The following is a 14,193-nucleotide window of genomic DNA, read 5'->3' as shown; positions in this document are numbered from 1 at the left end:
ATAGAGGGAGGTAGTAAGAGGAAGGTAGAGAGAGGAAGGTAGAGGGAGGTAGTAAGAGGAAGGTAGAGAGAGGTAGTAAGAGGAAGTTAGAGAGAGGAAGGTAGAGAGAGGAAGGTAGAGGGAGGTAGAGAGAGATGGAGGGAGGGTGGTAGAGAGATGGAGAGAGGAAGGTAGAGGGAGGTAGAGAGAGGTAGTAAGAGGAAGGTAGAGAGAGGAAGGTAGAGAGAGGCAGCAAGAGGAATGTAGAGGGAGGTAGAGAGAGGAAGGTAGAGCGAGGTAGTAAGAGGAAGGTAGAGAGAGGTAGCAAGAGGAAGGTAGAGGGAGGTAGTAAGAGGAAGGTAGAGGGAGTTAGCAAGAGGAAGGTAGAGGGAGGTAGCAAGAGGAATGTAGAGGGAGGTAGCAAGAGGAAGGTAGAGGGAAGTAATAAGAGGAAGGTAGAGGGACAGAGGTAGAGAGAGGAAGGTAGAGGGAGGAAGGTAGAGGGAGGAAGGTAGAGGGAGGTAGAGAGAGGAAGGTAGAGAGAGGCAGCAAGGGCAGCAAGAGGAAGGTAGAGGGAGGTAGAGAGAGGAAGGTGGAGAGAGGAAGGTAGAGGGAGGTAGAGAGAGGAAGGTAGAGGGAGGAAGGTAGAGGGAGGTAGAAAGAGGAAGGTAGAGAGAGGCAGCAAGGGCAGCAAGAAGGCAGCAAGGGCAGCAAGAGGAAGGTAGAGGGAGGTAGAGAGAGGAAGGTGGAGGAAGGTAGAGGGAGGTAGTAAGAGGAAGGTAGAGGGACAGAGGTAGAGAGAGATGGAGAGAGGAAGGTAGAGGGACAGAGGTAGAGAGAGAGATGGAGGGAGGGAGGTAGAGGTGGAGGGAGGGAGGAAGGAAGAGAGAGATGGAGGGAGGTAGGTAAAGGGAGATGGACGGAGCGAGAGATTGATGTCGGGAGGGAGGTAGAGGTACAGAGAAGGGGAATACTGAGGAATGGGTTGTGCTTTAACCTAATGACCATCAGCACTGCAGCACAAGGCTGGAGGGAGGAAGGGAGGGAGGGAGGGAGATAGGAGAGCCAGGAAAGGGAGAGGAAGGAGGAGACAAAGAGAAGAGGTGAAGAAGTGTGTGTTTGTCAGAACTCCACCCAGATGTGTATCCTCCTCATTAGAAGGTAGCTGTAGAGGGGTTTGTGTTCATGCATGTGGAGAGGCTGCTTTTAGTTGCTAAGTCCAGCTGAAGAATCATTCTAGTCTAAGCACCAAGTAAGCATTATAAATCACACGCCCATTCCACACACACAGCTTTATTTTTTGGGGGTGAAATTTCAGGACTTTATGGGGAGTCAAAATGACACACATACACACACACTATCACACAGTTTGTTTTACTCACTGCTTTAGCACACTCTGCTAACCCTGATGTCCTTGCCGTGTACTGCAGAGATAGCCTGCAAAGTAATGTCATACTTTCCAGGTCCATAGCCAAACAGTTCGAACTACTAATTTTAAAAATTACTCTCTCCAGAAATAAGTCTCTCACTGTTGCCGCCTGCTACCGACCCACCTCAGCTCCCAGCTGTGCCCTGGACACCATTTGTCAATTGATCGCCCCCCATCTAGCTTCAGAGTTTGTTCTGTTAGGTGACCTAAACTGGGATATGCTTAACACCCCGGCAGTCCTACAATCTAAGCTAGATGCCCTCAATCTCACACAAATCATCAAGGAACCCACCAGGTACAACCCTAAACAAGGGCACCCTCATAGATGTCATCCTGACCAACTGGCCCTCCAAATACACCTCCGCTGTCTTCAACCAGGATCTCAGCGATCACTGCCTCATTGCCTGTATCCGCTACGGAGCCGCAGTCAAACGACCACCCCTCATCACTGTCAAACGCTCCCTAAAACACTTCCGTGAGCAAGCCTTTCTAATCGACCTGGCCCGGGTATCCTGGAAGGACATTGACCTCATCCCGTCAGTTGAGGATGCCTGGTCATTCTTTAAAAGTAACTTCCTCACCATTTTAGATAAGCATGCTCCGTTCAAAAAAATGCAGAACTAAGAACAGATATAGCCCTTGGTTCACTCCAGACCTGACTGCCCTCGACCAGCACAAAAACATCCTGTGGCGGACTGCAATAGCATCAAATAGTCCCCGCGATATGCAACTGTTCAGGGAAGTCAGGAACCAATACACGCAGTCAGTCAGGAAAGCTAAGGCCAGCTTCTTCAGGCAGAAGTTTGCAACCTGTAGCTCCAACTCCAAAAAGTTTTGGGACACTGTGAAGTCCATGGAGAACAAGAGCACCTCCTCCCAGCTGCCCACTGCACTGAGGCTAGGTAACACGGTCACCACCGATAAACCCATGATTATCGAAAACTTCAACAAGCATTTCTCAACGGCTGGCCATGCCTTCCGCCTGGCTACTCCAACCTCGGCCAACAGCTCCGCCCCCCCCCCGCAGCTACTCGCCCAAGCCTCACAATGGTTCTCCTTTACTCAAATCCAGATAGCAGATGTTCTGAAAGAGCTGCAAAACCTGGACCCGTACAAATCAGCTGGGCTTGACAATCTGGACCCTCTATTTCTGAAACTATCCACCGCCATTGTCGCAACCCCTATTACCAGCCTGTTCAACCTCTCTTTCATATCGTCTGAGATCCCCAAGGATTGGAAAGCTGCCGCAGTCATCCCCCTCTTCAAAGGGGGAGACACCCTGGACCCAAACTGCTACAGACCTATATCCATCCTGCCCTGTCTATCTAAGGTCTTCGAAAGCCAAGTCAACAAACAGGTCACTGACCATCTCGAATCCCACCGTACCTTCTCCGCTGTGCAATCTGGTTTCCGAGCCGGTCACGGGTGCACCTCAGCCACGCTCAAGGTACTAAACGATATCATAACCGCCATTGATAAAAGACAGTACTGTGCAGCCGTCTTCATCGACCTTGCCAAGGCTTTCGACTCTGTCAATCACCATATTCTTATCGGCAGACTCAGTTGCCTCGGTTTTTCTGATGACTGCCTTGCCTGGTTCACCAACTACTTTGCAGACAGAGTTCAGTGTGTCAAATCGGAGGGCATGCTGTCCGGTCCTCTGGCAGTCTCTATGGGGGTGCCACAGGTTCATTTCTCGGGCCGACTCCTTTCTCTGTATATATCAATGATGTTGCTCTTGCTGCGGGCGATTCCCTGATCCACCTCTACGCAGACGACACCATTCTATATACTTCCGGCCCGTCCTTGGACACTGTGCTATCTAACCTCCAAACGAGCTTCAAATGCCATACAACACTCCTTCCGTGGCCTCCAACTGCTCTTAAACGCTAGTAAAACCAAATGCATGCTTTTCAACCGTTCGCTGCCTGCACACGCACGCCTGACCAGCATCACCACCCTGGATGGTTCCGACCTTGAATATGTGGACATCTATAAGTACCTAGGTGTCTGGCTAGACTGTAAACTCTCCTTCCAGACTCATATCAAGCATCTCCAATCGAAAATCAAATCAAGAGTCGGCTTTCTATTCCACAACAAAGCCTCCTTCACTCACGCCGCCAAACTTACCCTAGTAAAACTGACTATCCTACCGATCCTCGACTTCGGCGATGTCATCTACAAAATTGCTTCCAACACTCTACTCAGCAAACTGGATGCAGTTTATCACAGTGCCATCCATTTTGTCACTAAAGCACCTTATACCACCCACCACTGCGACCTGTATGCTCTAGTCGGCTGGCCCTCGCTACATATTCGTCACCAGACCCACTGGCTCCAGGTCATCTACAAGTCCATGCTAGGTAAAGCTCCGCCTTATCTCAGTTCAATGGTCACGATGGCAACACCCACCCGTAACACGCCCTCCAGCAGGTGTATCTCACTGATCATCCCTAAAGCCAACACCTCATTTGGCCGCCTTTCGTTCCAGTTCTCTGCTGCCTGTGACTGGAACAAATTGCAAAAATCGCTGAAGTTGGAGACTTTTATCAGCCTCACCAACTTCAAACATCTGCTATCTGAGCAGCTAACCGATCGCTGCCGCTGTACATAATCTATTGGTAAATAGCCCACCCATTTTCACCTACCTCATCCCCACAGTTTTTATTTATTTACTTTTCTGCTCTTTTGCACACCAATATCTCTACCTGTACATGACCATCTGATCATTTATCACTCCAGTGTAAATCTGCAAAATTGTAATTATTCGCCTACCTCCTCATGCCTTTTGCACACAATGTATATAGACTCTCCTTTTTTCTACTGTATTATTGACTTGTTAATTGTTTACTCCATGTGTAACTCTGTGTTGTCTGTTCACACTGCTATGCTTTATATTGGCCAGGTCGCAGTTGCAAATGAGAACTTGTTCTCAACTAGCCTACCTGGTTAAATAAAGGTGAAATAAAAAAAGAAAAACCCTATCACACACTATCACACACACACATATACACACTTTTGGACTTTAATCAAACCAGTAATCAGGACACATATACATCAAAAAGCACACATTATCCTTCAGTAAGCATAGTTAGCAGACAGCATTATCAAACTCCTTTAAATGTGCACACAGAGACTAAGCAGAGCATAAAAGTCCTTAAAAGCACACACACACACACACACACACACACACACACACACACACACACACACACACACACACACACACACACACACACACACACACACACACACACACACACACACACACACACACACACACACATGGTAGAGTGATACTGACCCTGTAGAGTAGCCATGTACTGTAGTGCTCCAGAGATGTCTGCCTCTTCTCCAGAACCAGAATGATCCGCAAAGGGACACTTCTCCAAAGTAACACTTTTCCTTTCCTCCTTCCCATCCTCTCTGCACCTTTGGCACACACACACACACACGGAATGGAGACATAAAGATGATATAACAGGCTAGAGAGCACCTACACACGCACACACACATACACACGGTCTTCTACAGCTAACCTTGTGGGGGAGGCACATAACCTGTACTCTTACCCTAACCTTGAACCTAAAACCTAACCTTAACCCTAAACCTAACCCTAGCTCCGGACCCTAAAACTAACCCTCCTAACACGCCTAACACCTAACACTAATTCTAACCGTAGCACTAATTCTAACCTTAACCCTGATCCCCCGAGAAATATCATTTGACCTTGTGGGGATTTTGTGGGAACTAACAAAATGTCCCCAGTTGGTCAAATTTTTGTAGATTTGCTATTCATGTGGGGACTTCTGGTCCTCACAAGAATAGTTAAGCACACCCCCCCCCCCCCCACACACACACACACACAGAGCATTGAACAGAAACTCACACCAACACAAACAGACAGTAATAACCAACTAATTCAAAGAAGGACACAGAGCAATGTTCACACAAAATACAAACACACGTTACGTAATGGATGAATTAGTTACATGCTTCCTCAATTATAACACTTGGATTAGATGAAAAGGAACAATGGCCTTGCTCTTTTGTGACCTCACTATGTTACTAGAGATTATTACACACAAGAGTCTTTATCCACTCTTACCAAGGTCTATAGCTACATCGAGTACACCATTCTCATGGGCGCAGACACACACATACACAGACATGCATACACTCACACACACATACATACACACACACGCATACATACACACACACACATACACACACACACACATACACACACACATGCATACACTCACACACGCATACATACACGCATACATACACACATACACTAACACACATACACGCATAAACACACACACACGCATACAAACACACACACATACACACACACACATACGCATACACACACGCATACACACACATGCACTCACACACGTACACACATACAAGCATATACACACACACGCATACACAGGTGCATACACACACACACGTGTGCACACGCAGCACAGCAGTCCTTACCTGATCTCTTTCTGTCTGTAGAACTCTATGGTTCTCTGTAAAGACTGTTGAACCATCTGTGTCTGAAAGAAGATGGAGAAACACATGTTACTGGGTCAGTAACCAAAAGGTCACTGGTTCGAATCCCTCAGGCAATAAGGCGAAAAGTCTGGCAATGTGCCCTTGAGCAAGGCACTTACCCTAATTGCTCCAGGGTCACCATTGATAATGTCAGACCTTGGCCGTGACCCCACTCCCCCAGGGTGTCTCAGAGAGATTTGGGATATGCAAAAACAATTCCAATTCACACATATGTATTACAGTTTTTTACAATCACTTTGGCACTAATTTCCTAACCTTTTCATTTTTCAGAACTCTAGACACAAAACTCACAACTGTTGTGTCTTTGGCTATGCCGGATTAAGTGATATGACATGCTATTCTATAAAATCATTTCTCTCCGTAATTAATATTACCTGATTGGGCTAATCATGTAAATGTAATTAACTAGAGAGTCAGGGCAACACTAAATAATATTTATAGAGCTGTTATCTTCTGAATAAACTCTTAAAGACCTAGTAATATTTTACATCAATAGCAGTCAATATTAATCGTCACCTTAATTCAGTCTCATCTGAAAGTTGTAAATTCTTGGTTGTCTTCACGAACTACGGCTAACAAGTTGAATCAGCAATACAAAATTGGGTTGAATTATTGATTTACTAAATACCTAACTAATCACCCAGAATTACATATACACATAATTAATCATAACTTGATTACAAATTACGTCGTAAAGAAAAACGTCACTAGCGGGCGGAACAGATATGACAGCTTGTTACACAAAAGGAAATGGCCTGGGTTTGAGTGAAAGTGCGGGAAGACTGAGGAACAAAGGGTGAATCTGTGCTTTCGTAAATACAGTATCCTATGCATTCTAAGTTACCGCCCATTTGGAAAAGGAAAATGCAATAAATATTTACTCTGAGCTGCCCTTCGGTAGGTTGGTGGAAGATGGAAGGCTGTGTTGCCCAACCGAGTCCTTTGTCCTTTGAAGAATGTCTCTGGTGGTCAATTGGATATGTTGTAGTACCACCCGTCTACCACGTTGTTGTGTGGTAGACGGGTGACTCTGTCTGTTCCTTCTTAACCTTCGTTTGCAGCTGCTGTTGCTACTCAACGGCTAGGAGGTATCACTTCTGCAGTGAATAAGAGTTCAAAGTTCATACCATTCGCAACCAAAGCTGGCGCTGATATATTTTTTTTTTAAATTTGACCTTTATTTTACTAGGCAAGTCAGTTAAGAACAAATTCTTATTTTCTAGGAACAGTGGGTTAACTGCCTGTTCAGGGGCAGAATGACAGATTTGTACCTTGTCAGCTCGGGGATTTGAACTTGTAACCTTTCGGTTACTAGTCCAACGCTCTAACCACTAGGCTACCCTGCCGCCCCCATTATCTGACATCATATTCATTAAGTACCACCGCATATGTTCAATTGGTCGGATTACCAGAATATAGTTCATTTCCCCCCATCTTCTGATGTTCCCAGAATCTCTATGTTAACCAAGGTGTTTGCAAATGTAACATATTTAGGGTAGAGAGAGGAAAAAGGAGGGAAGAGGTATTTATGACTGTCATAAACCTACCCCCAAGCCAACTTCATGACACAACCAATGATCAAAATGCACATTTTTCAAAACTCTTAACACTTTTTCCAATTGCTTGGATACAATACACATAAAGCTGAGATCATTTGTTCATTGAACTAAAATCACCTGTTCAAAATGACACAACATAATATCAAAGTATTACCATTTCAAAATGCAATTCACACATTACATCTGAGATGACTGTCTATTCATTTCATTACAATGATCTAACTATCAACTGATACAACAGCTCAAAATGAACCAATTGGACTACATTATCTATGGATGTAATATTTCATCATCATTCTTTATCAGACACTGTTTCTATGGTCCCATGTACCACTTCCATGTTTTCAGATTTGACATTACTGTACACTCACCAGCCACTTTATTAGGTACATCTATCTAGTACTGGGTAGGACCCCCTTTTGCCTCTAGAACAGCCTGAATTATTCACGGTGTTGTACGTTAAAAGATGCCCTTCTGCACACCACTGTTTTAAACAGCTGTTATTTGAGCATTTGTGGCCTTTCCGTTAGCTTGAATGAGTCTGGACATTCTCCTCTGACCTCTCTCATTAACAAGGTGATTTGCCCACAGAACTGCCGCTCACTGAATGTGTTTTGTTTATCCCACCATTCTCTGTAAACTCTAGAGACTGTAGTGCGTAAAAATCCCAGGAAGGCAGCTGTTTCTGAGATGCTGGAATCACCATGTGTGGCATCAACAATCATACCACGGTCAAAGTTGCTTAGATTACTCATCTTGCCTGTTCTAAAGTTTGGTTGAACAACATCTAAAGCTCTCTACTCTATATACTCTATATAGTGAGTTGCAGGCAGCCACATGATTCGCTGAATCAATGAGCTAAATCAGGTCGGTAGAGCAGATGGCATGACCTATGTCATTGTGTGGGATAATGTCAGGTTCCACCATTCTCAAATGGTGCAAGCATGGTTTCAGGCCCAACCACAATTTACTTCCCTGTACTTACCGCCATACACTCCTATCCTTAACCCGATTGAGGAATTTTTCTCCACATGGAGGTGGAAGGTATATGATAGGCGCCCTCGCGAACAAGCCACCCTTCTCTAGGCCATGGATGACGCATGCAATGACATTACGGCAGACCAGTGTCAGGCCTGGATTCGCACCAAGATTCTTCCCAAGATGTTTGGTTAATGAAAACATCCATTGTGATGTGGTTGAGAACCTGTGTTACATGTGATGACCATTTTGAGTTTTGTGTGTAGAGTTTTGAAAAATGACCACAAGGTTCTGAAATTAGTGCCAAAGTGATTGTTAGCAAATGTAATACACACTAGTACATGTGTGGAATAGGACAAATATAAGAACATTGTTGTCCTGGTCGTAACTAAAAACTCAGGGCCCTATAAATAAAACCAGATCATTTCAACAGCCTGCATTTAAAGCTGACATCTCAACGCCTTACAAACGGTCCAGTAATGTATAACTGGCACACAAAAAAACTATATATCCTATCAACAACAAAAATAAAAATACAGAAAGCTTTAAATATTCAAAATCCAGTTTTACCTCTAAATTCTTCTGCAGTGGGGCTCTGACTGAGACAGTGTGTGTGTGTGTGTGTGTGTGTGTGTGTGTGTGTGTGTGTGTGTGTGTGTGTGTGTGTGTGTGTGTGTGTGTGTGTGTGTGTGTGTGTGTGTGTGTGTGTGTGTGTGTGTGTGCGCGTGTGCGTGTGTGTGTGTGTTTGCCTGCGTACATGCGTGTGTGTTTGTGTGTAAGAGAGAGTGGTGTTAATATGATGAACATTAATACAATCCTGTAGCAACGCTAAAAGAACACTGTGTCAGTCTGGGGTCATCCTACGGCCTCTGCTGAAACCTGCTGTACAGGACACCAGCATCTGGGGTCATCCTACGGCCTCTGCTGAAACCTGCTGTACAGGACACCAGCATCTGGGGTCATCCTACGGCCTCTGCTGAAACCTGCTGTACAGGACACCAGCATCAGGGGTCATCCTACGGCCTCTGCTGAAACCTGCTGTACAGGACACCAGCATCAGGGGTCATCCTACGGCCTCTGCTGAAACCTGCTGTACAGGACACCAGCATCAGGGGTCATCCTACGGCCTCTGCTGAAACCTGCTGTACAGGACACCAGCATCTGGGGTCATCCTACGGGCTCTGCTGAAACCTGCTGTACAGGACACCAGCATCTGGGGTCATCCTACGGCCTCTGCTGAAACCTGCTGTACAGGACACCAGCATCTGGGGTCATCCTACGGGCTCTGCTGAAACCTGCTGTACAGGACACCAGCATCTGGCTCATCCTACGCTACTGCTTTTTCACTGTCTTTTTACTGTTGTTTTATTTCTTACTTACCTATTGTTCACCTCATACCTTTTTTTGCACTATTGGTTAGAGCCTGTAAGTAAGCATTTGACTGTAAGGTTGTTGTTGACACACGTGACAAATAAACTTTGATTTGATTTGCTATATTCAGTCATAGTGTATATCCGGGTCCTGGTGTACAGGAGACCAGCATCTGGCTCATCCAACGTTATATATACAGGCATAGTGTGTTTGTGTCCTATGAGAGTATCCTTGTCTTAACCATTCATTCACAGACCATACGTCATCGACACACACACTTACTCTCTCCACATATTACCAGCATCAAACCAGTAAACACAATGACAAGCACACATCTTTTATCAAAATTCACCGACACAGACAAGCAAACATTCACATCCCAAAGACTTGTATCTGAATCCATACAAACACACACACATACATATGCTATGAAAGGCGGGTTGGCTTGTTAACACAGTGGATCAGCTGGCTGATCCATACAAACACACACACATACACGCACACACACACACACACACACACACACACACACACACACACACGCACACACACACACACATACACGCACACACACACACAAAATGAAAAAAAGTGTCAATTAATTTGCGCCTTTAGTTTTAATTTCTCAGCATCTCTCTCTCTTCTTTCCTCTCTCCTCTCTCTCCATCATCTGTATCCTTCCTCTGCCCTCCTTTCCTCTCTCCTCTCCCTCCATCATCCGTATCCTCCCTCTGCCCTCCTTTCCTCTCTCCTCTCCCTCCATCATCTGTATCCTTCCTCTGCCCTCCTTTCCTCTCTCCTCTCCCTCCATCATCCATACCCTCCCTCTGCCTTCCTTTCCTCTCTCCTCTCCCTCCATCATCCATATCCTTCCTCTGCCCTCTGTCTCTCTTCTCAAGCAGTTCTCCTGCCTCCTCTTTCTCTCTCCTCTAAGGCAGTATGTTTGTATGTGACTGCGTCTGTGTACGGCTTTAATTAGGGAATGTAGTGCAAATTACAGAACAGTCACATGTCCCACAGTACACACAGTCTTGGAAGTTGATGAACACACAACTAACTAACACCTCCCTGCATATCTTTATGTGTGTGTTTATGTGTGTGTCTATGTGTGTGTTTATGTTTGTGTGTGTGTGTTTATGTTTGTGTTTATGTGTGTGTTTATGTTTGTGTTTATGTGTGTGTTTATGTTTGTGTTTATGTGTATGTTTATGTTTGTGTTTATGTGTGTGTTTATGTGTGGTGACAGGAGGAGGATATGTCCATCTGTGTGTGAAGATGCTGTGTGTGTCCTCTGTTCTGGGTCACTGTGACTGGCCTGGTTGACAGTATCAGGACATGGAGTGAACACCAAGTACATGTTCTGTTCTCCGGGTCATGGTTGACTGGTTGCTAAGAGTGGTTCACTCGTTGCTTTGCTCTTGTACGATTGGGTCACCATGATTGCAGTCTGTGTGTGTGTGGGGGGGGGCAGGGGGGGGGGGGGGGGGCAGGAGTGTGGGGGGCATCTCTGCTTTTGACCAGGAGTGTGGGGGGCATCTCTGCTTTTGACCAGGAGAGTGGGGGCTTCTCTGCTTTTGACCAGGAGAGTGGGGGGGGCATCTCTGCTTGCGTTTGACCAGGAGAGTGGGGGCATCTCTGCTTTTGACCAGGAGAGTGGGGGCATCTTTGCTTGCTTTTGACCAGGAGAGTGGGGGCATCTCTGCTTTTGACCAGGAGAGTGGGGGCTTCTCTGCTTTTGACCAGGAGAGTGGGGGCATCTCTGCTTTTGGCCAGGAGATTGGGGGCATCTCTGCTTTTGGCCAGGAGAGTGGGGGGCATCTCTGCTTTTGACCAGGAGAGTGGGGGCATCTCTGCTTTTGGCCAGGAGAGTGGGGGCATCTCTGCTTTTGGCCAGGAGAGTGGGGGCATCTCTGCTTTTGACCAGGAGAGTGGGGGCATCTCTGCTTTTGGCCAGGAGAGTGGGGGCATCTCTGCTTGCTTTTGACCAGGAGAGTGGGGGCATCTCTGCTTTTGACCAGGAGAGTGGGGGCATCTTTGCTTTTGGCCAGGAGAGTGGGGGCATCTCTGCTTTTGACCAGGAGAGTGGGGGCATCTCTGCTTTTGACCAGGAGAGTGGGGGGCATCTCTGCTTGCTTTTGACCAGGAGAGTGGGGGGCATCTCTGCTTTTGACCAGGAGAGTGGGGGGCATCTCTGCTTTTGACCAGGAGAGTGGGGGGCATCTCTGCTTGCTTTTGACCAGGAGAGTGGGGGGCATCTCTGCTTTTGACCAGGAGAGTGGGGGGCATCTCTGCTTGCTTTTGACCAGGAGAGTGGGGGGCATCTCTGCTTTTGACCAGGAGAGTGGAGGGGCATCTTTGCTTTTGGACAGGAGAGTGGGGGCATCTCTGCTTTTGGCCAGGAGAGTGGGGGCATTTCTGCTTTTGACCAGGAGAGTGGGGGCATCTCTGCTTTTGGCCATGAGAGTGGGGGGCATCTCTGCTTTTGGCCAGGAGAGTGTGGGGCATCTCTGCTTTTGGCCAGGAGAGTGGGGGGCATCTCTGCTTTTGGCCAGGAGAGTGGGGGCATTTCTGCTTTTGGCCAGGAGAGTGGGGGCATCTCTGCTTTTGGCCAGGGAGTAGCAAGCTAAACACTTCCCTAAGACCAAGGAAATTAAAAACAGCATATACAATGCTGACCAGGATATCTTTATCACCATCATCATCATCATTATCAAGTGCATCTCTAATCTCTAATATCTATGTTTTTCCTAGTTTCTGTTCCTTATTGTACACTGTTCTGAAAACACAGGTTAATGATGCTGTAAACTGAAGGCCTCCCAACCAGGTATTTATTTCACCTGTCCACTTCTTTCCCTTCAGTGCAGGTGGGGGAGAGGAGGCTACACTAGGTAAACAGATACAGTCTCACCAAATCTCACCCAGAATAACCTCATCGCCCAGTAAGGAGTGATATAGAATAGGCCTAATCTACTACCCATTCTTCTCTCTCTATCACGCTCTCTCTGTATTCTAACAGTCATCTCTAGCGTGCTGGTCATTTTGTAACCACGCAGGTGACGCATGCAGAGGGGAGAGAAATACCGGAGAAAATCTCTCTTTATGTGTTTTTTGTAAATGTATCCTACCGTGGGCGACGTTAACCTCCTCAAGCTCTCCCCAAGCGAGTCCAGGTTCACGCGCTTCCGTCTGTTCGCCCGTTTGGGTCCCGGTGCGTCCTCGAACGGGCACGCGAGCTTCTCCACCGGGCTCTTGCCGTTCCAGATGCGTGAAAAGGGGCAGGAGTCGCCATCATCTCCGGGGCTCTCCAGGCACTCCGAGCCCATCGAGCTGAACGACTCCGAAGAGATCTTTCGCGAGGACATGCTGCTGCTAAGCGCGAAAAGTCTGGGCGCGTACGCGTGCTGCGGCGAAACAACACACCACCACCCGGACTCATCAGATTCACTCGCGTGGGAAAAATGGGGAGGCGCGCGCACCGGTCAAGAGCGTGAGCGACACGAGCTAGAGAACAAATGTATTACCCAAACCAAGATGCTCTCGCGACGGCCAGAGAGAGGGACTATATTCACCAGCTGAATCTCATGTCTAACGGTTTTAACCGTTGTCCTTCTAGTTTTCCCTTTGAAATCCCAGTTGAAGTATTGTCTGCTGCGCACCTTTCCACTATCACATCCACTGTGGATTCACGGCTTTCCGACTCTCTCTCGCTGTGGACTATTCATGATTTCATTCCTTCACCCTCTCATCCCTGCAGTTGGCCGTATTCCTCTCCTCTCCAGAGGGCAGGAAACGGTGTGTCCAGGTGCGGGCCTGAGGAGGATCGGGAGATACAGAGAGATGCTTGCGGAGTCAGCTTGCAGTCAAACATCAGCTCGAGCCGCTACCTCGTGGAGTTCTATCTGCCCACTCCGCTCGAGCTCTACAGCATCACTATTCTACCTCCATCCGCCACAGCCAATCAGATATAATATCAGACTAAACCCTGCCCCCCTTCCTTACCATCACTGTGAAAGAGATACTTTAGTTTAGGGCTAGGCTGCTGTTTGGCGCAGATATTGACGGAGGAGACACTAGAGTCAAAAATACAAGTAGCTTCAGGAGAAAGCAAAACCATAACCCAGAAATCAAATATGCCTAGTGTTTGCATGTGATTTGATCCTGAAAACACGCATATGCCAGTTGACCCACATTGTGATTATTACTATCTGACCCTGCTGGTCATCTATGAAAGTTCGAGCATCTTGGCCATGTTCTGTTATAATCACCCAGCACAACCAGAAGAGGACTGGACTCCCCTCA

General features: G+C 46.8%; 1 protein-coding gene across 1 annotated transcript in view; it reads right to left on the bottom strand.

Annotated features, from left to right (window-relative positions):
* LOC135546648 (guanylate cyclase soluble subunit alpha-2-like) overlaps nucleotides 1–13,674 on the bottom strand; it is a 62,887-nt gene extending 49,213 nt beyond the window's left edge. Inside the window, exons 1-3 of the mRNA XM_064975243.1 lie at nucleotides 13,020–13,674; nucleotides 5,906–5,967; nucleotides 4,713–4,840 (exon numbers count right to left, since the gene is read on the bottom strand). Coding sequence (XP_064831315.1) covers nucleotides 4,713–4,840; nucleotides 5,906–5,967; nucleotides 13,020–13,256 — 427 coding nt within the window. The 5' untranslated portion in view covers nucleotides 13,257–13,674. The remainder of the gene's footprint in view (nucleotides 1–4,712; nucleotides 4,841–5,905; nucleotides 5,968–13,019) is intronic.
* Nucleotides 13,675–14,193: the final 519 nt, after the last annotated feature.

This window comes from Oncorhynchus masou, chromosome 9, assembly GCF_036934945.1.
Source record: "Oncorhynchus masou masou isolate Uvic2021 chromosome 9, UVic_Omas_1.1, whole genome shotgun sequence".
NCBI lineage: Eukaryota > Metazoa > Chordata > Actinopteri > Salmoniformes > Salmonidae > Oncorhynchus > Oncorhynchus masou.
This window is presented reverse-complemented; position numbering and strand designations above follow the sequence as displayed.